The sequence below is a fragment of the Clavelina lepadiformis genome, chromosome 4, assembly GCF_947623445.1.
Source record: "Clavelina lepadiformis chromosome 4, kaClaLepa1.1, whole genome shotgun sequence".
Taxonomy (NCBI): Eukaryota; Metazoa; Chordata; class Ascidiacea; order Aplousobranchia; family Clavelinidae; genus Clavelina; species Clavelina lepadiformis.
This window is the reverse complement of record NC_135243.1, coordinates 20,907,540-20,933,445: the sequence shown is the minus strand read 5'-3', so window position 1 is coordinate 20,933,445 and position 25,906 is coordinate 20,907,540. Positions and strand designations below refer to the sequence as shown.

Here is a 25,906-nt window from a genome sequence, read left to right as displayed (position 1 = left end):
AAAAAGACCTTTATGATTTTTTTTCAACTTTAATGTATAACAGATAAAATGGTAAAATCAATCAAGTATTTGCGCTCAATGTGTAAAAATATTTGTTACATTTTTAACGAACAGGAAGATGTTGAAAAAGTATTAGCAAAGTGATTGACATCCTACAGTTGGTACAATACAAGTCTTAATAAAGATATTTGCCCTGTTTTGTAAAACTAGAAGTATAGCCGACAAATCAATTTACTAAAATTATTTTGTTTCAAGTTTTACAACTTTTCTTTGTTATTTTGAACACTCAGTATATGCGTAAAACGTATCATTGACTTTGGTGTTTACGCTTTGGTGTAGCATTGCTTGAATTAAATTATTTAAGACATACAAAAACCGCAAAACAACATTTAATAATGAAAAACAATGAAATATTATATATGATTACATTAAAATCTTCAAATAAAAACCTTTATAATTAGCAATTCCGATTAAAATGACAAGAAATGGAATATACGGTATAAGCATATTATACTATAGCTATCACGAACGTAAAGTACCGAAAAGCGATTGACCTTAACACCAAGTGGTTAATTGTTGTAAATTACATAAAACAACTTTTTCGTTTAAGCCAAAGAATGCAGCAATCACAAAATGTCAAATAATTTTTGTATAAGTCATTTAAAATAAGAGTTCAAAATCCATGTAAACAAAAAAAGTACATTTTATCGATTAATTTATAATAAATAATTATTTTTGATAATTATATAATTTTTGATAATTTTTGATATTATATTTGATTATAATTATAATTGATAAAAATAGTCTAATAGAAAAGTTAAAATTGTATAATTATTGTGTAAATGTGCAAACTTTTATGCTTAGTCTAAAACTTAATAAATTAACATTAATTTATAAAGTAAATACAACATAAAAGGAAATTAAATAGGCTTGTTTATGCATTACCACCTTTAACATTACGGATATAGTTTGCCGGGTCAGAAAAAAATATAAAGGTAAGTATACTGTAAAGTAACTGAAATTGATTCGTTGATGTTACAATTCGAACGAGTGTCGGCATTTGAAATTACAGTGATGTCATGTAATAAAAGTATCGTGAAAGTGTGCAGGCGTCATTTTATCTGCATGATTGACATCATGCCTGCATGTTCACTCAGTCAGTTACACTGATTCATTACAGTGTAAGTGAATAACTTTATCTACAAATTTGCAGATTAATAAAGGTAACTATATGTAGCACACAACCAAAATCATCTATACCAGGGGTTCTTAATCTGGGGTCCGAGAAGACACTTTAAGGGGCCATAAAAAGGAATCCAATTATTACTAAAATCCACTTATTTTTATCTGTCCATAATGTCGTTGTTCCCCTTGATTACACGACAGCTGTGGTCAGACATGCACTTCGACTAGTTTGGACAATTGCAAAATCGTCTTTGTGATGTAATAATTATTACACAATGGCTACACCACTACTAGAAATCGGGCCTTAGCGTACATGATTGTGTTTTTTGCTGTGAAAGGTTTTTAATGCAATGTGTTTCTTGCAAAGTGGTCTATAGCTTTTTAAAGAATGTTATAGGGGTTAATGACCCAAAAAAGCTTAAGAAACATTGAGCTATGGTATTAAGTAATAGAATAGAAAACCGCTTGAAGTGTAATCAATATCGCGCTTAAAATAAGTTATTGAATATAAGTAACCATCAAACTGATTTCTAACCGGTAAAAATCCTCATTAAAATCGATTAAGATGTAATATGTTATTCTAAAATTGACCAACAATATTATACTTTCTTTGATTGTAATTATACCAGCATAAAAATTACACCCTTTCGTTTCTTAAAATTTCTTGAGAAGTTGAACAAAATCAGCGTTTTTTCCAGCACGAACGTAAAGCACCGCTCAGGGCCAAGCCCTCGTTGACATTCTTTCAAACTGAAGCGTCATATTTCAATTGGCGTCCTTCAAGAAAAACACAACCTTGGAGTGATTAGTTAATTACCAGACCCACCTATACTTTTCGAGCAAATAACTCACAAAATGAACAGCTCCAAATTAATTATACAGAAATCTTTAACACATTTACAAAAGCTAATGCATCTGTATTCGAGAGATATGTGATAATGTTGTAATAAAAGTAGTAATATTGATATGCAAAGATTGGTTTAATAGTTTATGCAGAATCATTGGAAATAAATTAAAGCAAATTGAAATGGCAAACCATGCAATATACATGACAAACTCCAAACAATAAAACTAGCCTTATCGCTAGAAATAAAAAGATTATAAAATATTTAAACCATATTTGTAATGTATAATTTTGTTTGTCTATTAGAGTCTCTTACAGTTGCAACTAACTAAAAATACCGCCACATCGCAAAATACATTTCTTTGTCGTATTAACGACGGCTGTTCAAGTTATGATGTAAGACTGCACTATAGAAATGAAATAAAGATGATATAAAACAAGAAACTGAGTGTTAGTAACCAAAAGACTGATATAATAACTGAATACATAAACGCAATAGAACTTAAATTTTTTTCTTGGAAATATGACTTTTCATTCTACATTCCAACTTCTCATTCATTATATACGTCAATCAAAATGATCAAAAGGAAACTAGTTTAAATTTTGAAAGATGCTCGGCCAAAATTTGTTTTACCGAGCGGAAACGATTAACTTATAATGACGTCGTCTACCTTCGTTTTTCATCACTTTGTGCTTTTAAATTTTGGTCCAGTGAAAAAATAACTTTTATTATCACGAACGGGAATCACCTCATTATGGAAAGCCTTATTAAAATGCCTTTGGGATGAGTTGATTGAAGCGATTATCGTCGAAGTGTGTGATCCAAAACGCATATACATAAACTTTTTGTACAGCATTCATTGCAGTGGTTTCTTTAGGAATGTCAAATATGCTTGGAGAAATGAATAAATAAAATATCATTCAATTTTCGTACTATAATAACTATATTGAAACATTTCCGCGATTGTTTGCATGAGCATATATGGTATACAGCGCAAATAAACAATAAATGTTAACATCATGATGCATCTATTGTTAATTGCTTTGTGTTATCAGAAAACGCAAAGCGTTTAAAATGAGTACACTCACACAAGCTGCATATAAATGCTGTGGTATGTTTATTGCTCAGATAGTGCAGTTTGTTTTCTGTTTATGGCTTAGAATCTAACATTTGAAATATACATTTTCTGTATAGTACCTCTTGATGCCTTTTTACTATATAAGTTTATGTTATGGCATTACAAAGCGTATGCACAGATATCAAATTGCTGACCAAAAGGCAAAAAAAGTGACAACTTTGTTTGAATTTACGAAAGAAATCGTTACAGTCTTTGTTTTTCCGCAACTCAGCTGCATCATTGGTTTTGTTTTGCAGCAAATGAGAAAATCCAGCAAACGATTTGCTGTTTTTCACTGTGGTTTTTGCGATATCACGATTTGAAAACGCCCGAAATCACTCAACTATTTTTGTACAACCGTATTTTTTATAAGAGATTATGAGTAGTTAGGTAACAAGAGATTAAAATTATATTTGATGTATGTAGACGGCAAAGCGAAGCGTTTCTGTTGTTGATTGATAACATTTTCCTTTTTTTTCAGAATTCTAAATCAGTTATCAAAATTACAGGTTAAGGTTAATGGTTAGGTTAATGGCCCTTTTCAAAAAAGTGGTCATTACTTTACTAATAATGCCCATCAGTATTCTGACATAATTATGTCCGATTTTGGCTTAATGCGTCCATTCCCTGCAACTTTCAACATAAGAATTTCTGTATAAAGCTTACGTCTATATATGCAGTATACACGGACGCATGTTGAAACATTTTTGCGTTAACAATAAAAAATGTTATGTTGACGAAACCTGTTGCTTACATTCGAATAGAAATAACAGCAAATAGTGTCTAGGTTCAGTGCACTCGTCATCTCATGACCGTAGTTTTCCATTCCACCATTCAAGCACTTAACGAACACATTAGAGCACAAAATAAGTTTCTTATTGAATGAAAAGTATATAGGCAGTCCTTACTGATATTCTAATAACAGTCTACTATGACATAGTGACTATGTAATACAGGTATACTTGGTCTAATTTGGAATTTGTATCGGAATTTGTACAAAACGGTCATTGTGTTGTAAATTTTCTTTGTAGAAAATTACTCCAATGTTTGTATCTGTATTCTAAAAATATTGAAATTTGTCACAGTGCCGTATAAAAGTTTGGCCAAATTTTCTTTCCGAAAAATTGTTTTATATTATGATGCAATGGTTTCTAAACATTTTGGATCACGGAGTACCTTTAAAATAGCAAAAGTATTTTGACGCAACAGTAACTTATAGATTTTTAAACTTCACTTAAAGCGGTTTAAACGTTTATCATTATGAATGAAGTTATTACGTGAGCAGTTGTTATCGCCTAACTATAACCAACACGATTAAATGTAATAATGACGTCACGCATTTGCAGACATTGAAACAAAAGATTAGAATAAATGTTGACAACATCATTTTTTGTTAATTGTTTCGTAACATGAAAACAAACAAAACCTTTGGAATGATTATTTTCGTTTCAGCCTACGGTAAAGATGCAATAAATTCCGTATTATATGTTTATTGCTAAAATGGCGACGTTCAAATTTGCTTTCTTATAGCTTTGATTTTTACATTTAAGAATAAAGTTCATGTATACCATTCCTTTATGCCATTTTTTACTGTAGGTTAAAATCTCTGTTATGGCATTCGAATTCTAACCAAATGACAAGCGAAGTTGACGACTTTGTATACCAATTTAGGCAAACAAATCGTTAAAGTCTTTGTTTGCCGCAACTGAGTAGCTTATCATTGGTTCTGTTTGCAACAAATGAGATAAACCAGCAAACGATTTGCTGTTTTTCTCAGTGGTTTTACTAAGACATATCACGACTGGAAAACACCAGAATTTACCCAATTATTTTCTAAACAACATTCCATTTTTGAGAGATTATGAGTAGGTTGATAAGTGGTTTTAAAGCGATTAAGGTGTCAAGTTTTTGCTCATTCAATCTAAAAGTAATGATGAAAAAATTATGATCAATTATTCGGGAGGGGTTAAAGCGTTTCGCTTATCAAATGACGACATTTTCGTACTTGTTCAACAATTTTGAGCCAGATAGAAATTACAGCTTAAAGATTATGGCCTTCTGCGATAAAGAGGTGCTTTACTTGACAAACTATGTCTAGTTCTTGGACATAATTACGACATTGTATATAGCTACATGCGTCCATTTCCCGCGGCTATGAAAACATAACTTCAGTTTACGTGCACGAGGTCGCGTGTATGGATAGTTTGGTGTAAATTGTAAACGATGTAAAAATAGCAGTGAGCAAACGTTTTTGTTTTTGTAAAACCTTATGCTTCCAAACAAGACCGACCACAAAATGGTGTTTTCCATCAGCGAACCAGTTTCTCCATACCACACAATATTTTACAAACTTTTTCAATCACGGCGTACTCATGGAAAAGCAGACATATATCTTAACGCACTATCATTTAGAGTATACAGTGTATACAATTTGATATTGCAATCAAAAAATTTTAAATGTTGGCTGTTTCAAACCCATTTATAACCAAATAGCTTCTGTTACGAAGCAAGTAACAACTGACAACACGACCAAATGCGATAACGACATAATAAACAAGCAAATTACCGCACAAAATAACGCTTAATTTGAATGTGTAATATAAAATGATTCGTTTGCGGACAAATCCCAGGTATACGGAATAGTGACCACACCGCACGTGACGTTAATTTTGAGGTCAGTTTAATTTTCTGATTTCATAAGGAAGTACATTACCGTTACTAGACAACTTATAATTCCTGAGAGTCCCCGATTTGAAATTTTGTGTTTTTGCATCTCGGTTTGCAAACATCTGGCATATTATATAATTTAATCTTAATCATGTTATGACCAACCTGGAGTTAGGCGGTTTTAATGAAAGGAAAATGCAATTCAGCTGTAAGTATCAAACTTAACCGCATTGCTGCAATCATAATGACTAAATCGAAGCCGTACAAAATGCATATAAATATGTATCGTACAAAAATAATTTTTAATAGAATTAAATAATTAAATTAACTGTTTTATCACTTCCTTTTATTCCCTTGGATAAAATTTATGTACTGATTGAAATTATAAATATCAAAAAATTGAATAGTTTGATAAAAAAACTTTAGCATATTTATATGAACGAGCCAAACTATATAACCCTTGTTAAGTTTTAAATTATTCAAAGTGTTCTAAAATATCTGGTATTGAAACTTTAAGGAACAATGCAAGATCAAATGAAATACTTTTCCGTTGTTGCTTAAAATTATTCTCAAATTTTCCCTTCCGCTAGAAAGCGCTAAATAAAAACATTGCAGCAAAGAAAATGGGTCACCAAATATGGTGCCGTTCTGAATCATCTTCACCAACCTACGATTATAAAGGTGGGTATATCAGTGTGTGCAAACACAAACAGAACTACTAAACAAAAAGTGTTGCGTATGCGATGTTGCTACAAGCACGCAAAACAATTTTTTTAACAAAGGTTTATTCAAGCTTGAGAGTGAGACGTGTAACAATTTTGCACGTGATAAAAATAGACAACAAAAAGATACTTTTTAGGGTAATTCAAGATCGACATGTGCTTTATTTATAAAATATAATTATATTCTCGAACGCATTTACCGTTCAGGTAAATTTTGAAATTTATTTATCAAATTGTTTATGGCGAGGAATCCATTTTACAAAGAGTGTGGTCAAATGAATTAAAAATTGTACAACAATTTAAAATAAATTCATACTTAAAATCTGGTGACTGTTCACTTCCAAATAAGAACTCATTTTCGCAAGAATAAAAGTATAATCCGTTTAACAAAACAAAAAAGGCAACGTATAAAAGCAAAATCACAATACTGTCTACAAGCTTTTACAAAATAGGGGTTTTCCGATACGTTTGAAGCAGTTCGAACTATACATATGAAATAAAAAGAATAGTTTAAGAGTAAATTTCCTGCACAATGACAGTTTATTTCTGATCTTATTTGTATAGTCGTTCTAACAATGAAAACGTTCATCGGGCGATGATTGAAATCATAATATCGCGCTGACAGAATTATGCTACAAAAAAGATTCCGGTATTTGTTGACAAATATGACGAGTTGAGATAATTAAGTTCGACATTGTCATTATCGTGCTGCTTTTGATGCGTGGTTATAAAAAATGAAACCATTTCCTACTTATAAAAAAAATTATTTTTTCACAAATATTTTATGATAAGTCTAGCTTCATTCTATCTAAATTTTTAACACCGTCATCAAAATATGGAAATAAGCATTAAGCAATAAGCGAGGTGGCAGAAATATTAAAGAACAGACAGATATAAGATTAAACGCAGAAATTGAATTAAAATGTGACTGAAATTTTACGGCAAGCTGCACGCCTTAGAAACGCCCACTAAAACTAACCAATAGTTTAACATTTTCTCAGACTTATTATACCCCGCAGCTAAAACGGTGGACACTTAAAAAAGAGGATTATTTGCGCCGTTACGCCTGCTTGCGGACGAACAAGATAACCAAGCTTGTTTAAGTTATACCACAAGCCGGAGCACAAATAAATTCACAAACACACCATAGTGTGATTTGCGATGTTTAAATGATATTGAAACATCTTATAAAGATTGTAGAGCAACCTGAAAATATAAAAAAAGAACCACTATATAAGGCGTGGAGGACTTGCCTGCTATTTATTGATTTTATTGCCATTTTTACTTTTATTTTTGCTTTTTAATACAATATTTGTTGTTTGTCAACAATAATAGTTAAACAAAATTTCTATTCACAATATACTATACATATCTCATTAATGTCATAAAACCAACAGCTTCCTTTGCAACGGTACATCATTTGTCCGATCGTGGGTAGATTGTATTTGCAGACAAATGTAGGTTATTAGGCTAGGCTAAACTACTACAGCACATGACGTAAACGATCGTTGTTAGTTTTACCATGTTCCCAAGTTTATTAAAATAGCAAAAAATAATTTATTGGCGCCTTTACTATATTCTTTCACGGGTCTTTCGCTCTAGTAAATTTTTCTTTTTCGTTTTTTGCTCTTATAAAATTATGCCAACTTAACATTCTATAAGCTTGCTTTTGGCTATCCATACTGTACTATGGAACCGAAGATTGATTTTACCCCAATGTCTAGCGAAAACGCATGCCTGGGGGTATATCCAGCGGTGGAATTCAGCCGGTTCTTGGAATTTTATTGACGTCCGCCAACCGGTTGATAACAAGCTTTTGTTTTAGCCTATGTGTATATTATTGCATCGGCCCCGGGTCAATATGGAATGCTGCCAGTTAGAGAACCGGATGGTAAAATATTTGAATCCCACCACTGGGTATATCGTATTGAAATATGACTAAATTTGTATTTCCTAAAATCTTGCAACACTTGCTTAAACTCGAAATTCGTATTTCTGACCTAAAATCTATAATTTCGCTTATTTTCATGGCAGGTTTTAGCTACAATTTGCACACGACCAGGACATTTCAAGCATGTCATCTGTTAGCGGAATTCCCACACTAAAAACCAGCACCAACCATAAAGCCCTCTGATTGGTCGACAAGGATTTTTTAAGGTCAACGCAAGAATGTAATGAAATCAGAGAAATCTGTATTTCTGACCCACACCCCTCCTTAAATTTCTTTTAAAACACCCAGTTATGACTTTGTTTTGTGATATATTTTTTTCTGGGAAGCGTTTGCTTTCGGTGACGTAACCTACATCCATGGCGACCGTATGCGCTGAAGAAAGCAAACCAAAAGCCATTTATTTCGCATTGGTGGGTTTTATTTACATAACACGTAATTGATCAAATCAAAGTTTTTCGTTTTAACCCATTTAGTATGTTCTGATGAGTTGCTTTTCCAATGCATTTGCAATTGCTTCATCCTCGGTTCGCAGACAAATGCTGCTGTCGTGCTTAAAGACAATTGAAAGCAAATATAAGCTATATCAGATCTTTCTTTAAGATTTTTAATGCATTTGGTAATGATGTTATAATACTTTTTAAATTTTCAGAAAATTGATAATAGCATATGTTTATCGAATTAACAAGTCTTTACAGAAAAAATTAACACTGTATTTTGAAATTGTGTGCCTACTCATGTAAATTTGTGTTTAAAAAATCGACATTACTTTTGTTTGAAAATGTTGTGATTTCTTTAACTACAGTATTTGTGTTACAAGCTTTTTCTGTTTTACTTAGACCTACTTCCATACTTTTTTACTAACGTTTTTCTTCTGCTAATTGACTAACTTTATTCCCTGACGTAGTACGAATGGTTTTCGTGTTTTTTAATTTTTTAACATGCTTGTTATATTTGTTATGTTCTATGATTAATGGGTCGAATTGAGTTAAATAGGACCTTTATAATCATGCATGATGATAAAACAATGGCGGAAAACTTGACCAAACCCATATTCCGTACACTGTTATTTTGTTAAACACTTTAATTAAACACGAAAAGTGAGGCCAAAAAGAAACGCCTAAAATGGTTACATGTTTAAATCGCACATGTTTATTCTGTTTTGTGTTTAAATGTTGTACGTGTTTACTAACTAGGTGTTTATTATCTTTGGTGTTTATGTTTAAATGTTGTACGTGTTTACTATTTTATTCGTATTGTCACTTGGCAGTCAAAATTTCCAAAATAGCGTTTATTACAGCAACGCAACAGAAACAAGGCAGGTACAATCACGGGCGCCGGAATTATTTTTGGCAGGGGGCAAAGTTCGAAAAAAGGACACTTTTTGAATGTCATTTTGGAAAATAAAGAAAGATAAGGGGGCGATGGCCTCTCTGCCCTTCCTCTTCCGGCACCCGTGAGTAATAATAATTGCTGCAATAAGTTTAGTGTAAAATCATTACTCATAATGTTCCATGTTCATATTGTTCACATACTTCTCAAAGAAGACGTATTTGGAGGACTTATGATAACCAGACAGACTATCCTTCAAGAGATGAGCTTGTAAAAAACCCAAAATAGGGTAAACCTTTGGGTATTGCAATTGCTAAGCATAATAACAACCGATAAGTTGCATTAAATAGCCTAACACCACCCTCGAATCGTTGTTACATCTGACATGGATTGAATCAGCAACAATGAATGTTTTCATGGTTCCGGCTTCGTTGTAAGAAACAAGCAAACTTGGCGGTGTTTTCTTTCTGGAGTTTAAAGTAATCCGTAATGCCTAAAAAATTAAAACAAAAATGTCAATGTATACAAATTGTTCTGTAAAGCCACATGTTCTGTTCAATTGTTCTGTAAAGCAACTACAACTCACATTAACAGTCTGCATTGCATGAAAAAGATTTGTTTTGCGGGTCGGCCAAAGTTGTTTTTGTGACCTCAAAAAGAGATTAAGTTTTTTCTCTGATGATGGATCCTATGTCAAAAGTTTTGTTAGATTTTTACACTATTAATAATAATGACTCTATTTTTCCCTCAATATATATTAAGTGTCTCAAGATCTGAACACATTATTCCTCAACAAAGCAATAAACTAATACACAAACAACCAAATTGGATTTTTGTTAATTGCTGGATGAATGCTCAGATTGCTCACCTCAGTCTCATGGCATTGCCGCTCAACATTGCTGTCACATTTGTTGTCTAGTGTGGTTAGCATGCTTACACAAGCCTCCTAAATCGTATTGTAATCAAATTGATAAACGTTTCTGAATTTTTCCTCAATCTGCATAAGTTATCATCATATCAATAACCATGTTGCAGCCTCTAAACATGATCTACAACTGTATTCTCTTAAAAATGCATCAAAATCTAAAACACCTTATCATAGTTTCTTTCAAACACTGACAAAAGGCATTTGTCCTAATAATGAAAAATTTTCAATGATTCCACTAATGCATCCATCTTTACATTAAACTAATTGCTTCTTGGTGAAAGACAGACATTGGTCTTAAATACCTGTTTTAGTAGACCAGATTCCCATTCTGATTCTTCCTTTTCTAAATGTTGTCTAATAACTTCAGTAGCCTTTTTTGTCCATTCTGAATCTACAGTGATTACAAATATAAAACTAAACAATATAGCTTTTAAAACAGTAGTGAAATGTAATTATTATTTAAGCTTTTTGATAAGGTATCAGAATCTTTCTTCTTGGCCTGAGGAACATCTTTAGAAGACTCGGACTCGGCAATGATTCCTCCACTCTCTGCAGTTTTCCACAAAAACTCAATTTTCATTTGTTTATAAATTGAATTTTCAAACGTATTGACCAACCCTGACACTGCTTACCGGGACCAGAAGAGTAAAGGTTAATAATGCCTTACCCAAGAACATTACAAAAGTAGCAACACTGTACATTTGCAATAAGTCCGCATTGTTTGAACCTGGTGCTAAGCCAATCCACCACTGAAGCAACACTTTTTGGCATGCACAGTATATTTTAAAATTAACTCAATATTGTTAATAATATAAATTTCATGTGGATCAAAAATATATAATTCTGCATCACCTGCCAGCAGTCTTTGTAGCTGAAGGAAACCTAATGATGAGGGTTGTTTACTATGTGATGGCACAGGTGGATGGCTTCTCTTCAACATAAGTTTCTAAGCTTTTACAATAACTTTCTACAGAAAACGCCTGAAGAAACAGCTTAGTATAGACTGTTACAGCCTACTGCGTACAAAAATATTTTATAATGTAGGAAATTTATCATTACAATTATTACAACAATTTTCTTACTACTAAATTATCAAAATCAAATGCTTACCGAAGGCCAATGCCTTGCCCAAGAGCATTAAAACGGTATGGCACCACCGGGTATCGAAAACATGCTATAAGTAGGCCTATTTGTTATTGTCTGTAACTCTGTAAACCTTTCTGCCTGCATGGAATATAGGCCTAGCTTGTAGTAACAAACCTGAACCATACAGCGAAATACGTTACACCAGGCTACCTATATTGGCTACAGAAAATAAACTGTGACAATAAGCTACAGCCCTACGAAACGTCATAAAACAATTCGCTGTCTTTATGTAAGCTGATTAGCTGAAAAGAGGATTCAGATTTTAGAGATAGCTTGTAGCTGCCTGAAGGAGGAAATGCGCGCCCACATTTTTGACAATGGTAGAACTTAACATATTATTTCATAAAACTTAAAATAATTTTGAAATGGTAAACTTGCTGAATAAAAAACAAATAAAAACAACAATTGCTTGTTCTAATGTAAAAAAAATACGTTTAATGTAATGTTATGAAAGTTTTTTTATTTTAATATTTTAGATTTTGAGTTATTTAAACATGGAATAAATAGTTATAACCTACTATTTTCAGATACACATTCTACATTATATGAACAAACGTTATTCAGACGTTCCACTAACTGATGGTGAACGCTTGTCATTTACCTTTCAATCAAACGACGAGAAGAGAACGCCCACGTTAGGCCATGCCCGAGTAATTTTAAACTTTGATGGGCAAAGTATGGTAATTGGTTTTTCACCCTCCATTCCTGGGTGAATAGCTTTACTTGAAAACCAATCACAGCCAGTGGCGTAGCCGGAAAAAAATTGGGGGGGGGGTCAAATATTTCATGAGATTATAAAGAGAACTATACAAATTGTTGGTTTTAAGACACTGCCACCCGATGTAAAAACCTATAGACACAAAATATGGGGGCGGGGTGGCCAAGGCCCTTTTCACCCCTTTGAAATATAGCCTACAGTAAGGCCTGAACAATACAATTTAGTGTTCAGCCACTCCATACAGGAAAATTTTTAAAACGACTTCAAGTTGCCAACTTTAAACCTAAGAATTAAGTCCGAGATACAAATTTATACTGAACAATAGCTCGTGTAATTGGGTTATGCGAACAAGTCTAAAGCATATAGTACCGAACTGTTTTTGATAGATTCTTTCTAAAGCAACTTAAAGTATAAGATATAATTCAATAAAACTCATCAAAATAAACACATTCCTCCTAAACACCTTTTTGTTTGACACATTTTGTAATCTTTGTGTTATGTGTTTAACATTTAAACGCCTAAAGCATGGAAAAAGTGTAGAATAGGCATAAATCATTATTAAACGTGTCATGGATTGTGGTGTTTAACCCATAAAGTGTTTAAATTTTGTCAAATTAACAAAATCTATACACTTAAACACATAATTAAACACTTTAACATGTTTAAAGAAGTAAAATTGTGTTTAAATTTTAAACACATGAATGACAGTGTAGTTGAGAGTTCTAAAACGAAATATTATATTCCAGGCAGCATAGCATTGATAACGACAGTGCTTTAGTTTGTAGTGAGTGTACTTTTTCCCAATAGTAGCCTAATATGGAAACCCTGTCAGAACAATCAAAATACAAATGCAAACGTTTCAAAACAAATAATCGTGTTTTTAATAACTTTTTGATTGTATATAAATGACTTCTAAGTCGAAGAATTTGCCCACCAGCACAATACACGACAGAGCAAACTCAAGCTGATAGGAAGAACACTTTCCGGTTTATTTTGGCACTTTGATTACTGCTTCGAAAGAAGGAGCACTTTAGTGCTGTTTTTTAACAGGAATAATATTTATTTGATGATAGGGTATAGGCACATGCAAAAAATAGTTTTAAAACATAATTAAAATAAAAGTTGCTGAAAGTACTTCGAAATATAGCGATTGAAGTAATTTCATTGTACAAAATTACTTCTGAAACCTTTTACTGAAGCTTTTCTTCAGAAAATTAAAGCCGTCTTTAGATTATATCGTTACCAGACGTCTAAGTGAAAAGCAACGAATTACGCTTGTTTATGGACGAGCATTGTTGAAAGAAGGAATTTCAAAACGAGAGAACATTTTTTTAAAAGCCACTAAAATTTAAATGGATTAAAAACTGATACAAAAGCAAGAAAAGAATCGAGTTTTTAGGTAATTTAGGAATCTTTCTTGACTATGACCTCAACAGAATTGAGATATTTTTACCAGGTAATATATAATTAGGAGAACAAGAACTACACCTGCACGATATCAAATGCAAACAAAGTATATATAAAAAAGCTTTGTACAACAAAACGTACCCGTACAAAGCTTGTACTGCTGTTCAAAATACTAATCTACAAGTGCTTGCGTAACATACATTAAATAAATTCAATTTCACAGTAATCATTTGCATAAGTAAATTAAACGCTTTTGAACAAATGGATTGAATTAATTTCGCACGTTAAAACCAAAATATTACACACAATAATGCACATGAAAAGTATAAACTATTCAATCGCTTTTTTATGAGAAACTTTGGGTTTGAGCTTCTCATAACTTGGTGTTTTTCTTTAAGTTAGGACACGATTGCTGTGATAATTAAGTTTCTTAACTTATCAAGGCATAAATTTTTGTCGACCAATTTCCATAACAAACAACGACGCAAACTGCTACGATTTAAAGAAAACATGAAATTACTGTATAGGTAAGTAGCCAGCATAAAACTAGCACAACACAAAACCGAATGTGGAAGTTGCAAATGTGAAAAGCTTCAAAAGTTCTTCGAGGACCGATGTTACACAGAGATTTTTTAGCCTTCCTGATAGTGGGCTCAACTCTACGTTAGAAAGTGTTTCTTGACAGAAACTGCAGAAAATAGAACAAACACATTGGACAGTATCTATCAATTTTGAGAATAATTTACTAAATTGCTATTTTCAAGACGAAAGGCTAATGCTCATCGAAGTGAAGTTGAAATGCTACTCTCCTGAGAGAGTATCTCAGCGTATGTACGGATAACAATGAGTCAGTTGGAGTGGAGATGTGTTTGATTAGTCCAAAACACATGCAGCTTAAACAGGAACAAGAGCATGATGAAACAATCCATCTTGAGTTTCGCCAACAATGGTCCATTTATCCGTGGAAGGGTCGTAGCATTCAACTGATTTCACAACAAAACCATCTTTGTCTAACCTAGAAAAGCAATGCAATACAAAGCTTGATCAGCCAGTTCGCTTAATTCAGAGTTTTCCAACCAGGGGTGCGTTCTAACCTTAAGGCTTATAAAAATAAGCTTAATTTGATCCAACTATTAGGAAACGAAATCAAAACTTGTTGGATCTGAAGCGATACGTTTCAGGCCAGAAAATAAATGTTGGTCAGAAACCGAATAGAACTTTGCTTAGATATAAATTGCAAAAAGCTTACCCTCCAGAAACATAAATCTTTCCCTGCAAGACGCAAGCTGCGTGGCATGCCCGACCCACATTCATCTCCCCAACATCCGCCCATTTGTTTGTGGTAACGTTAAATCTTTCCACACTTTTCTGTGTTGTTGTTGCTTCATCTACACCAGATCGGCCACCTGGTCACAAAATCTTCACTTATTTTTATAATTCCTTTAGTTGAAGCCATACAAAGGAAGTAGTGAGAACACTGGGCCTGAATATTAGATTTAATCGAGAAATTATGGCAGACTTTGGCATCAAAATTATTCTGTAACACATTGATGAATTTCTTTGGAAACAACAGTAAAACAAACTCTTGTCAAGTACTATGTGGTATTGTGCATATCAAACATTTTCATCTAAGAGTGAACATGCAAAGTACAAACAACTAGCTTATTTGACTAAAATCTGTCTCAAATACCATGGTACATGCACACTGCTTTTGTATCAACACCTTTTTCAAGTCATGCGTAAGTGTGTCAAATAGTAAATTTGCTTCGGTCAAAACGTTTCATAAAGCAAAAGGTGTTTTCTGCTGCATTTTTTTGCCATAATGGATAATTTATCACATGTTACCTATTGCATATATATGAGAGTCATTAAGAGTAACTGCAGCCAACCAACGTCGAGGTACTTTCATGGATGGAACTTTTTTCCACAAGTTATTTCTGGGATGAAACCGTTCAACTGAGCTTAAAAATTCATCGTTTCCAAAGCCACCCATTGCATAGACATACTCTGTTCATAAAAGAAAGCACATTATTACAAAAATATATAAGTGTTTTTGAGTGCTGTAGATTTTGCCCAACTTAAAACACAGAATTAACAAATAACATTTCAAACAATTACAATTTCGTTCCAGATTTTCTCAGGAACTTTACGTGTACTAACAGACATATTTGTCAGAAATAGACTTATTTTATAACAAATAAACCAAAATTTTACATAAGTTAATATGAATTTCTAACTTCAAAAAATAGTTCAAATTTGCCAAGCATGTTTTAAAACAAGGAGCAGTGAGAATATTAGTGGAATAACACTGCGAAAGAGTCAACATTTGAAAGTGTCACCTTTACATGCAACAACTGCAAGTCTACATCTCGGTTGTTTCATCGGTGAAATATCAGCCCATTTATTCGAAGCTGGTGTGTAATATTCACCAGATGATAACTGATCTTCTTTTTCATTTGCTCCACCAACCACATAAATTTTTCCTGCAAAAACGTAAAATGTAATTTTCTATTGCAATATTGCTTTTCGTCGATCCAAATCTATATCACAATCAGTGTAATACGCTTTACATAACCACGAATAATATGACCACCCGCTTTATATGACCATTTTGGTACAGTCCCGAATTTTGCAACATAAAATTCTCCGTTTACTATGACAAGTCTTTGGATATTACGACCAATTTTTCTATCTTTTTAGATTTTTCTATCAATTTTTCTTGTCACTCATGCAACTTGACAGTGAAAATTGTGCCACGTGTATTCTCAATTCTCCTACAACTGTTCAAATTTTTGTCTACTTTGAATTCATAGACTATTTGCTGTGTCCAGAAGGCTTTTTAAATTTTCCCAGGTAAACTCATAACATCGTGTCCAGTAAAAGTTAAAAAAATATTAAAAACTTAATTTGAAAGAGTAACAGGCTTCTCATTTTTTCTTCTATAGTTTACAAAATCAACGAACTAGTTTTGGCTAACCAACAAATATCACATGCCATTACGCAAACATTGATGACATCACAAACCGTTAACAGTAACAGCAGCTGCAAGTGCACATCTTGGCACTTTCATCGGAGCAACTTCCTTCCATTTTAAAGCCTTTTTCTTCAAATCCAAAAGACAGACTTGCTTTGTCGCAGAAGCATCTTTACCATCCGTAGAGCCACCAATTGCATAGACCTCTTTATCGTTTAGGACTGTACAGCAATGCGCTAATTTTTTCACCGGCAAATCCTGTAGATAAGATAGATCAGTTAAAATATACATTTCGAGGTACGTAAAGAAAATTATGGATGACTTTTTCCCATCATGATTCGTCAAAAGTATTTTGTAATCGACACTAGGCCAGGACTGGCCAATGTTTGCTTATAAGGCAAAGCATTTATGTATTGGTGAAGACATTTGTGTGATAATATAAATAATACAAGCCAGCCATTCATATATAACTAGCTTGTTATGTTTTTCACGACTTTTGGGCAAGAATTTTTAAAATGTTTTCTTCAAAGAAATGATTTGTATAAAATTTTATATAAATTGCAAAAATGATTGTCTGCAAGTTATGACAAGGCTGAAATTTGCATAGATATATCCACATTATATAGTCTAGTAAGTAGATACATAAAAAAACAGGCAATAACCCATCTAATGATACCACTAATTCTGTAAGACAAAGTTTAAAACATCACCGGAAAAACTCTTGAGTGTGCTTCAGAAACGTTAATAACGTCCACAACTTTTTGCATGGTTAACCTTCCTCCTATGCTGTGTATCCTTGGCACGTTACCTGTAACGTTAATTTAGATAAGTAGAATATCACAGATTAAATATTTACATAAACTTCGAGTGAATGTCAGTGTAGCTATCACATAACTCCTCACGAAAGGGGTAAATGAGGGGTGGCGTGGGGGGTATGTGGAAGGCTTTTGACAATTGTAATAAGAAAACCTTCCTAAAAACCATTTGAGTTACAAGATCATATGCAAATGCAATAAAATGGGAGCTACTTCAATCTAACCTTCATGTTTTTGATTATAGTAAGTGATCCGTACCTGTTCAAATCACAATCAAAGAAAATTGATAGATAAACCATAACGAAATTCCATTAATTTTGCACGTAAAACAAGTAGGTTAGAATGCCGAAAACAGGCTGAAAAAATTAAGCCCATTTATATTCATCGTGTCTGTAAGTGAATTACTGCACATCAGCGCAACTAGGACAAAACATATTTTGGTGACAATTTACAGCGAACTAGTTTACCCTTCTGGCACAACTGATTTAAAGAAAATTATTCAGCTGGAAACACAATAAGCAATAAGATTTTGCCACAGAAAAATAAAAACCAATCAATTCTTAACGTTTTCCCATAATAGCTCTGTGAATGCTACAGACATAAAAGGCTCAATTTTAAAATGAAAATGCTAAAATTTTAAAGGTGTATTTCTTAAAGCCAAATTAATCTAGAAGTTTTAATCAAGTTTTGTAACGTATGCAAACGAGAAAAGCTGAGAGTTAAAAGTGTTTAACTTGCATGATAAATCTAGCTGGAAAAATGCATTCTGTGAAATGGGGGCAATAACACTTCCCTGTCATATAAGCACAATGTCAGTCGGGACCACCAAGCAAAACTAAAATTTTGTGAGAGCAATTACATAATCAGTTACACCAATACGCAAGTTGTCTTGAAAACTGCATAGTTTAAGACAAATAAACAAAACAACGCTAAGCTCTTCGACAAACCTGGTTGTGGCAAAGCTTTTGGAATGCTCAATTGTTGAAATCTCTGCCGTTTATTAGACGTACTTGGAATACTCAATTGTGAGAATTGAAGAAGTTCAAAATTCTCAGGAACTTTAACTATTTGTGCTGGAATTGATGTTTTTGCTTTTCTAGTCACTTCTATACCATCCATGGCTTCTAAACAGAGGAAGTCACTGATGTTAACAATACTGATATAATGATACTGATGACACTGATGTTAACAATACTAACTACCTGTACTTTGTTGTACTGCCATTTATTTTTTTGTATAAATGCTGTTTATTTTTTGTCATTGCGTTTAGGGGAACAAGTAACAAAATAATAACTATAATAAGGTGATAAAATAAAAACTGCACAAGCAAAGAATGAGCGGGAAAAATCAGCAAAGCCCAAGATCCACAGACGTATCTTCCAAATATTGCAGGAAATTTTAAAATTATGAAAATTTAGTAAAACCATCGAAAACATTTGGATTGTAACCAGCTTAGGCATGTAACTTACTGATTGCATCATGAAGTTCATTATAGTTATCAATAAATGATCCTTTGCTGAAATCATGATAATACTGGCCAGCTGTCAGCAAACCTAAGATGTGGAAAAACAAAGACAATTTTATTGCCCAAGTTAGCACTAGTATTAAGCATGATAACGCCATGTTCAAGACGCCAGGGGTTTTATTAATTTCATACTCACGCAGTCTGTCTCCAGGTTCATAACCATGTTGGACGCGAATCGGAATAACCGTTATGTCCATGTCTGCAGCTAATGAGGCCTCTCTCTTACAGTGTTGGCTTTTTTCGTAATTAGACGACATAAACATGAGTAGAACATGAGAATTTCTGACACCTTGCGCCATCTTTTCATAAATATCTCCTTTCATTTGACCCTTGTCCATCCACACATTATACCCGGCATCACATAAACGATCATTTATCTAAATCAAGAAAACTTAAAAAATTATTTTAAACTAAAGAAAAAAGTCTGTCACAGCCGCTCACTTTATCAGCCAACTCTTTAGAATCTTTCCAGTTGTAACTGATCATGATATGCTTGTCTTGATTTGAATTCTACAAAGAAAAGAATTTAGTTTAACAACAACTTTTTGCTGTTGTGTGATAACTCATATTGGTGTTATATGGCATGTTAAAGAAATATTTGATTCTATGCAGTCTTAGTCAAGGCTACATTCATAAAAATAATACTAGCTTTGTATATATATTTCCAAAAGGCAGTTTCTTAAATTGCAATGTTAAGCTTTGAAAATTAAACAAGAGACTTGATTGGTTGAATTACGTAAATGCTTATGATAGTAATAGTCATGGAAACATTGCAGTGTAGATGCCAAACACTACATATTGCAATTCATAATGCCACATGTACAGCAGTTTTAATATTAGAGGCAGAAAGAGCAAACCGCCTGAAGATCATATGTTTAGTCTTCATAGATTACTGGAGTCATAAATTTATGTTAACCACTTTTATGACATATTTAATACAGTAAACTGCGCTTATTATGACCACTTTGGAACCAGACAGTTTTCGTCGTAATATCCGAATGGTCACAATAACTGAAATTGTTATAGTGCCCTTCAACCATGCCAGGATGGTTACAGTTAGGCACAAATGGACAAAAAATATCACATTCATCATTTCTTTCATTTGTGTTAGGCAGCAAGATTAAAAGTGAACGTCAGTAGTTGAATTGAAAATACTGTCAAGTTGTGTAACTGGCACGAAAAAGATAGAAAAAGTGGTCATAATATCAGAAGACTGGTCATGGTAAACAAAAATAATTTATATGGCAAAATTTGGGACCATACCAAAATGGTCCCAAAAGGCGCTGGTCATTTTAAGCGGATACTATTGTAAATTAAAATTTAACTTTTTTCAGATTGTATTGATATGAGTTTACCATAACCAACATTAAATCCTAAAAGTCTCATTATTCCGACTTACGTTTTGTAAAGCCATATTGCTTATCTCTACTAAATGATGATCAAGTAATTGTACAATTCTCAACTATCAACTCAGAGTGCCATAACATAGAAACCTGGACCTTGGTTTGCTACTTTATAGTCTATGTTACAACTTTTGTTCAAAAATGACTTTATATACACTTTTACTTGTACTTTAAACTAAGCTGACATGAACAGTTTTTAGTTAAGATGAGTTCTGAAATCTAAGATAAAACAAATTAGGTACTATTAATTTCACAGAAGTATTTCAGAGATCTTGGAATTTTTTAAATTAGGATAATGAGTGTATAGATGAAAAAAGTGAAATGAAAGAAAAACATAATAAAATTTCTTTTTCCTTCATCCATCAATGGGGCGATAGGAAATAGCAATATCGTACAACACCATATGTATCATTTTTGTACTTCTGGTTTGTTTTCTCTGATGCTACTCAACAGAAACTTGAGCAAATACAGAAAAAATTTAGCCTACATAAAAACATATCAGAAGTAGATTAAGTCGTAACCCACAATTTTTTTCCAAAACTAAAAAGTAAATTGGTCAACAACAGCAAAACAGAAGTACGAAATTTACATCTGCCACCCAGTATGCACTCTGGCTTATAACGGTAGCCAAAAAATTATTCTTTCATTTTGCAGAATTCATTCAATGTAATAATTCAATGTGAAATCCCAGACCATAATGAAAAGTGTGGCACCTACATGCCAAACATTTTTCTTATCACGCCCATTTATGACAATCAAAGAAAAACTGAATGTTTGAATGCCAATTTATAATAAATAAAGAATTGAGGCTTCAGTGCTTGCCATCACACCAAAATTTGTATCTTTACATGTACAATCTCTCGTCGAAAACAGCTATACTTTCCGGTCGGGCTTCCAGATAATTTGCATCTACATCTGTACACTCCATCACTACACTACATCAAACATCATTACATTTGGAAACAAATAAACGTTAGATAGAATAATAGAACGTTCTTGCCCAAGTATACATTTTTTGGAATTTTAAAAAATATCAGGTGTGCAGAGATAGTATCCCTGGTGTGCCAATGTGCAAAACGGTCGGCTGGTGACTGGTGTGCCCGGCTCAGACTGGAAAATAATTCCAGACTGCATTTTTTGTCGATATTGGGAAATACATTTCCAGCACAAAGTGCTTGATCCCGCAAAACAGGCTGAAATCTCAGTCGCGCATACCGCATGTGCCCGTTGTACCGCCGTGGTTTTGTACTTCTGTTTAGTTTTTCTGATGCTATTCAACTGGAACTTAAGGAAATACAGAAAAAAAGTTAGACTACATGAAAATATATCGGAATAAGTCGTATTCGCGCAATTTTGTTCCGAAACTGATAATAAAAATTGGTCAACCGCGCATTACGAAAGTACAAAATTTATGTCTTCTGCGTAGTAGCCTATGCTAAGAATAGCCTAGGGTCGTGTTGCATAGAAAGATGAAAGACGTCCGTTTTTAAGGTCTATTATAAATTAGCGTCTAAACAACCAGTATTCTTAGTTATTTACAAAGCAGGATTGTTCTTGAAAGTGGTATGGCTTAGTACTGTAACTAGGCTATTTCGCTAAGCCTTTACCGTTACAGTGAACTTCGCTTTGAACCAAACTGAACCCTAATCTTAAAGTTTTTTGCGTTGCCAATGCCAACAAAGCCTGAATCAACTAAAGATATCTTATAATGTATACATAAGCTAAAAGGATAATGACTCAATTTAGAAAAATAGGCTTTTCAAAACAAAGTACATTAAACGGAGAAGCTTTTACCGCAAAGTTACGTCATCAACCTCCTGAAGTTTTGGCTTGCAACGAGATCAAGGCAAGGACTGCTTATATACTTAGTTTGGACAAAATCATTGCACTAAAATTTCTAAAGAACCACCTAAACTTTACAAGTTTTAAGCTTAAAATTTTAAGACAAATACTCGAAAAAACAAAATTTGCAACCCTAAGTAAATTTAAACCTTAACTTGGCGCTACAACCAGTTATCGCCAAGAGCATAACAAACTAACCCACATCGTCGTCACATGCGCAGTAACCCGGAACATTTCTTTTTATCATGACGTTTTGGCTGCGACATGGTCACAAACACATTGTTACCCGCTTAAAACCGTCTTCTTAAAGATGACCCTTGAAACGACCCCTAAAGAATGTACTTTCTTTTAAATAAGTGTTTAGATTAGAGCTTAGATAGTAAATTAACACTGCATTTAAGTTAGACATATTAGACTTTAGACTACACGCGCTGCGTTACGCATTGATTGAACTTTTCGTATGTAGTTTTTTTTTATTTCTTTAGTCTTTCATACATTTCCCATATGCTGTACAAGATTTCGGACATGCCATATTGCGTTGGTTTCTACTTTCTAGCCACATTAGGGGATAAGTGAGTAATTTTATTACCAAAGAAATTGTGCTGATATAAGCAATATGCTATTATGCTATTTTACGCAATGTCGTTGTGGGCGAGTTGTATAGACTTTTATAAAGGATTTGTGTAATTAAAATTTTTGTCAACTACTTAAATTTCTTACAGAAAAAAATATTGCAATGCTGATTTAATGAAACATTGTTGAAGCATGTTTGTGCAGTGAAAAAAGTTTGTAAACCTGCAAAGTCATAAATGTTTGGGGTTTTGCGCTTTTAGAATATAACGATTAAATTGTAGCTTTTCTAAAGAGAAGTAAAATATTCTACAATATGAATTGTTTGACCAAGCCTAATTTAACTTTGATCGGTCATTTACTAAATGTCCTTGGAAATTTAAGTTATAGAATGCTAAGTGTAGAACAACTGGAAATAAGCAAGTTGGCCTACATTTGTATGTCTCTGGAAAATAAAAATAGCAACTTATTAAACTTAAAATTAAAAGTTACCAACAAAAACTTTGACCCACCCGTACTGTAGTTTAGCCGGTCATACTGAAGATTGGCGCCAATTGTCTAACCAGTTAGTATTTTAAACCCAAAGTAAAAGCTATGGCTTTCTTCTAGCTATAGCTATTTCCTGAAAACTATTGTGTTGGGAAGTATTTTTTAATTTTGGTTCAATTAAAGTATTTTGCGAAGCGTAAAGACAAACCAACCAATTGTTCTCTGTATGCAGAAGATATTAAATCAACCACTATCGAATAACGCAACATCTGGTTGCTGCCCAAGAATGAGACCAATACTATAAATAGTCTGCTGGAGAAGATCAAGCCATCACGTGACCACAAAATTCATTTTACATAAAACACGCAGAAAAACACAAATAGCGGATGAAACTGTGCATTTCTTGTTTGCAGTTCTAACTGAAAGTTAAACGTCATACCTAAATCCACTTATTTGTACTAATATAGTCGCGATGAAATCATTACCCTTAATATATAGTATGTTACTATGTATTTAGTCTCACTCTTATGCAACGAGTATCCTTCGATTTAGGTTTATTATTCATTATTCAAACCAAGCTAGTTTAAAATACCACAAAAATGTAGGTAATTTCAAATACGTTTCTTATCAGGCTATTATGTTTACTGCAGAACGTAACGTGCTGTAAACTATGCATTAATGCACTAATAAAGATTTCCCAGAAATACGATAAAAACACCATTTCCGGCGTTAATCCAGCAGCGACTTTTTTCTTCTGAATTCTCGAGAAAGAGGATCAAATAAGACCTGGCCTGTGTGTTTCGGGTAAACAGATTAATGTAGCTTGAGGCATTTTTGCCCTAAGCAATTTTTTCATATTCTTTAGTGGTACCAATTAATATGCACAGAAAACTATTTCGGTGAAATACGCGGAAAGAACTCTTTTATGGTTTTATGTTTAATGAAGGCATTTTTTCTTATGAATTTCAAAACAGGTGTGGTCTTTTGCTTTGGATAAGCATATTAATGTACTCTGCGGCATTTTTGCCCAAAGCAATTTTTTAATGTTCATTTATTCTTTATCCTTTTCAAATTGCAACACAAGCGCCACTGCCACAAGTCTTTCGGTCATAAATGAAACTTAGTGGGCAGCAGAGATGATTTAAATAAACAGATTGTCAGACAGTAGCTGATCTATTTGGCGCTCATAGGATTACAAAGTATATATAAATGTTAATCAATGTTTGTGTTCCAAAGCAGAAACTAGAAAACTTTACGGTAATGTGTTGCTCATCTCTACGCCAAAATAATAATAAAAACAAAGCAGCCGAAAACAGCTTTGTCAACACATGTTACGCCAACTTTTCGTAAAACTCACTGCACATGCATTTCTAATTGCATTTGGGCTATTAGAAATTTCTTCAATCTTTTGCAATTATAAGATATTGTACTTGTAGTAATTTTTCCAAACGGTCAGCCTATCATCTTGTAATCGAGTTAAGATTCTTGTTTGCGAAAAACTAAAGAACCGATGATGACGTCATAATTAACCGTTCGAGACATCATAAAACAGGTTTTAAGTGCAAGCAACCAAGTTCCTGGTTTATGCGACCAAAGAAGAAGGTTTAGTTTAGGCCATGGTACTAGGTCAATCTATGTTTAAGTTTAACGCATACGTATCTTAGAAATTGGCGGTTAAAATCCATTCATATGCAAAGAATTTTTTTAAACAAGGTTACTAGCAATATATTAGCTTACACTGGCAAAAATGACTGTACGATACCCTACACTTCTTTCTTGAATTAAAAGACAGTTTTGAAATGGGTGACGGTTATTTGTGTTTTCTCTACTGCTCTATGACAGTAACCTACGGCCACCTTGCGATGAGTTAATAGTTAATTACCTAAAGAATTGGCTAATAGTTGACTCTACGGAGTCCTCAATACAAAGTGCTGGGCATTATGGTTCTGCGTGTTAGCCAGGAGGCTGGTAGGTGGAAGGCTCTAAAACGGAAGGTTTACTAACTGATGTTAATATCGCACAAGAATAATTAACCGCTCACAAAACTTTGCGTTATTCAACAAAGAAGCAAATAAAAGTGGCAATCCACTATAAACAACCTTGGAAATTACAACAAATTGAAATTACTTTAAATCAGCCACAACATCCATGACCTCCTGCATTACTTAAGTCAAAAGAAGCAAACGAATAGCAGCTGTTGTACACAGTCGGGAATGTCAGTAAGCTCACTGTCCGCATCATGAACAGGAATTATATCAAAAGGTATCTGCGAC

The 25,906-nt window shown here is 33.3% G+C and overlaps 2 protein-coding genes and 1 long non-coding RNA gene across 4 annotated transcripts; all 3 read right to left on the bottom strand.

The window, feature by feature from the left end:
- Positions 1-9,549: 9,549 nt before the first annotated feature.
- LOC143451257 (uncharacterized) lies at positions 9,550-10,858 on the bottom strand. The gene is made up of 3 exons (XM_076951702.1): positions 10,685-10,858; positions 10,403-10,504; positions 9,550-10,309 (listed from the first exon to the last, which is right to left on the bottom strand). The coding sequence occupies exons 1-3, from the start codon at positions 10,745-10,747 to the stop codon at positions 10,130-10,132; spliced, it is 345 nt and encodes a 114-aa protein (XP_076807817.1). The 5' UTR covers positions 10,748-10,858; the 3' UTR covers positions 9,550-10,129.
- Positions 10,859-11,004: 146 nt separating this feature from the next.
- LOC143451262 (uncharacterized) lies at positions 11,005-13,317 on the bottom strand. Its single transcript, XR_013114840.1, has 3 exons — positions 11,855-13,317; positions 11,597-11,724; positions 11,005-11,135 (listed from the first exon to the last, which is right to left on the bottom strand). It is a non-coding gene; the product is annotated as an uncharacterized LOC143451262 (long non-coding RNA).
- Positions 13,318-13,567: 250 nt separating this feature from the next.
- Positions 13,568-20,972, bottom strand: LOC143451252 (kelch-like protein 26). Of its 2 annotated transcripts, none has more exons than XM_076951690.1 (11): positions 20,729-20,972; positions 19,771-19,839; positions 19,466-19,720; positions 19,274-19,357; positions 18,752-18,928; positions 17,700-17,797; positions 17,040-17,247; positions 16,355-16,498; positions 15,861-16,022; positions 15,265-15,421; positions 13,568-15,030 (listed from the first exon to the last, which is right to left on the bottom strand). In XM_076951690.1, exons 3-11 carry the CDS (start codon positions 19,665-19,667, stop codon positions 14,910-14,912), a joined length of 1,353 nt encoding a protein of 450 aa, XP_076807805.1. In that variant the 5' UTR covers positions 19,668-19,720; positions 19,771-19,839; positions 20,729-20,972; the 3' UTR covers positions 13,568-14,909. The 2 variants fall into 2 exon arrangements, with proteins under 2 accessions (XP_076807805.1, XP_076807804.1); XM_076951689.1 differs by having other exon boundaries at positions 19,466-19,706.
- Positions 20,973-25,906: the final 4,934 nt, after the last annotated feature.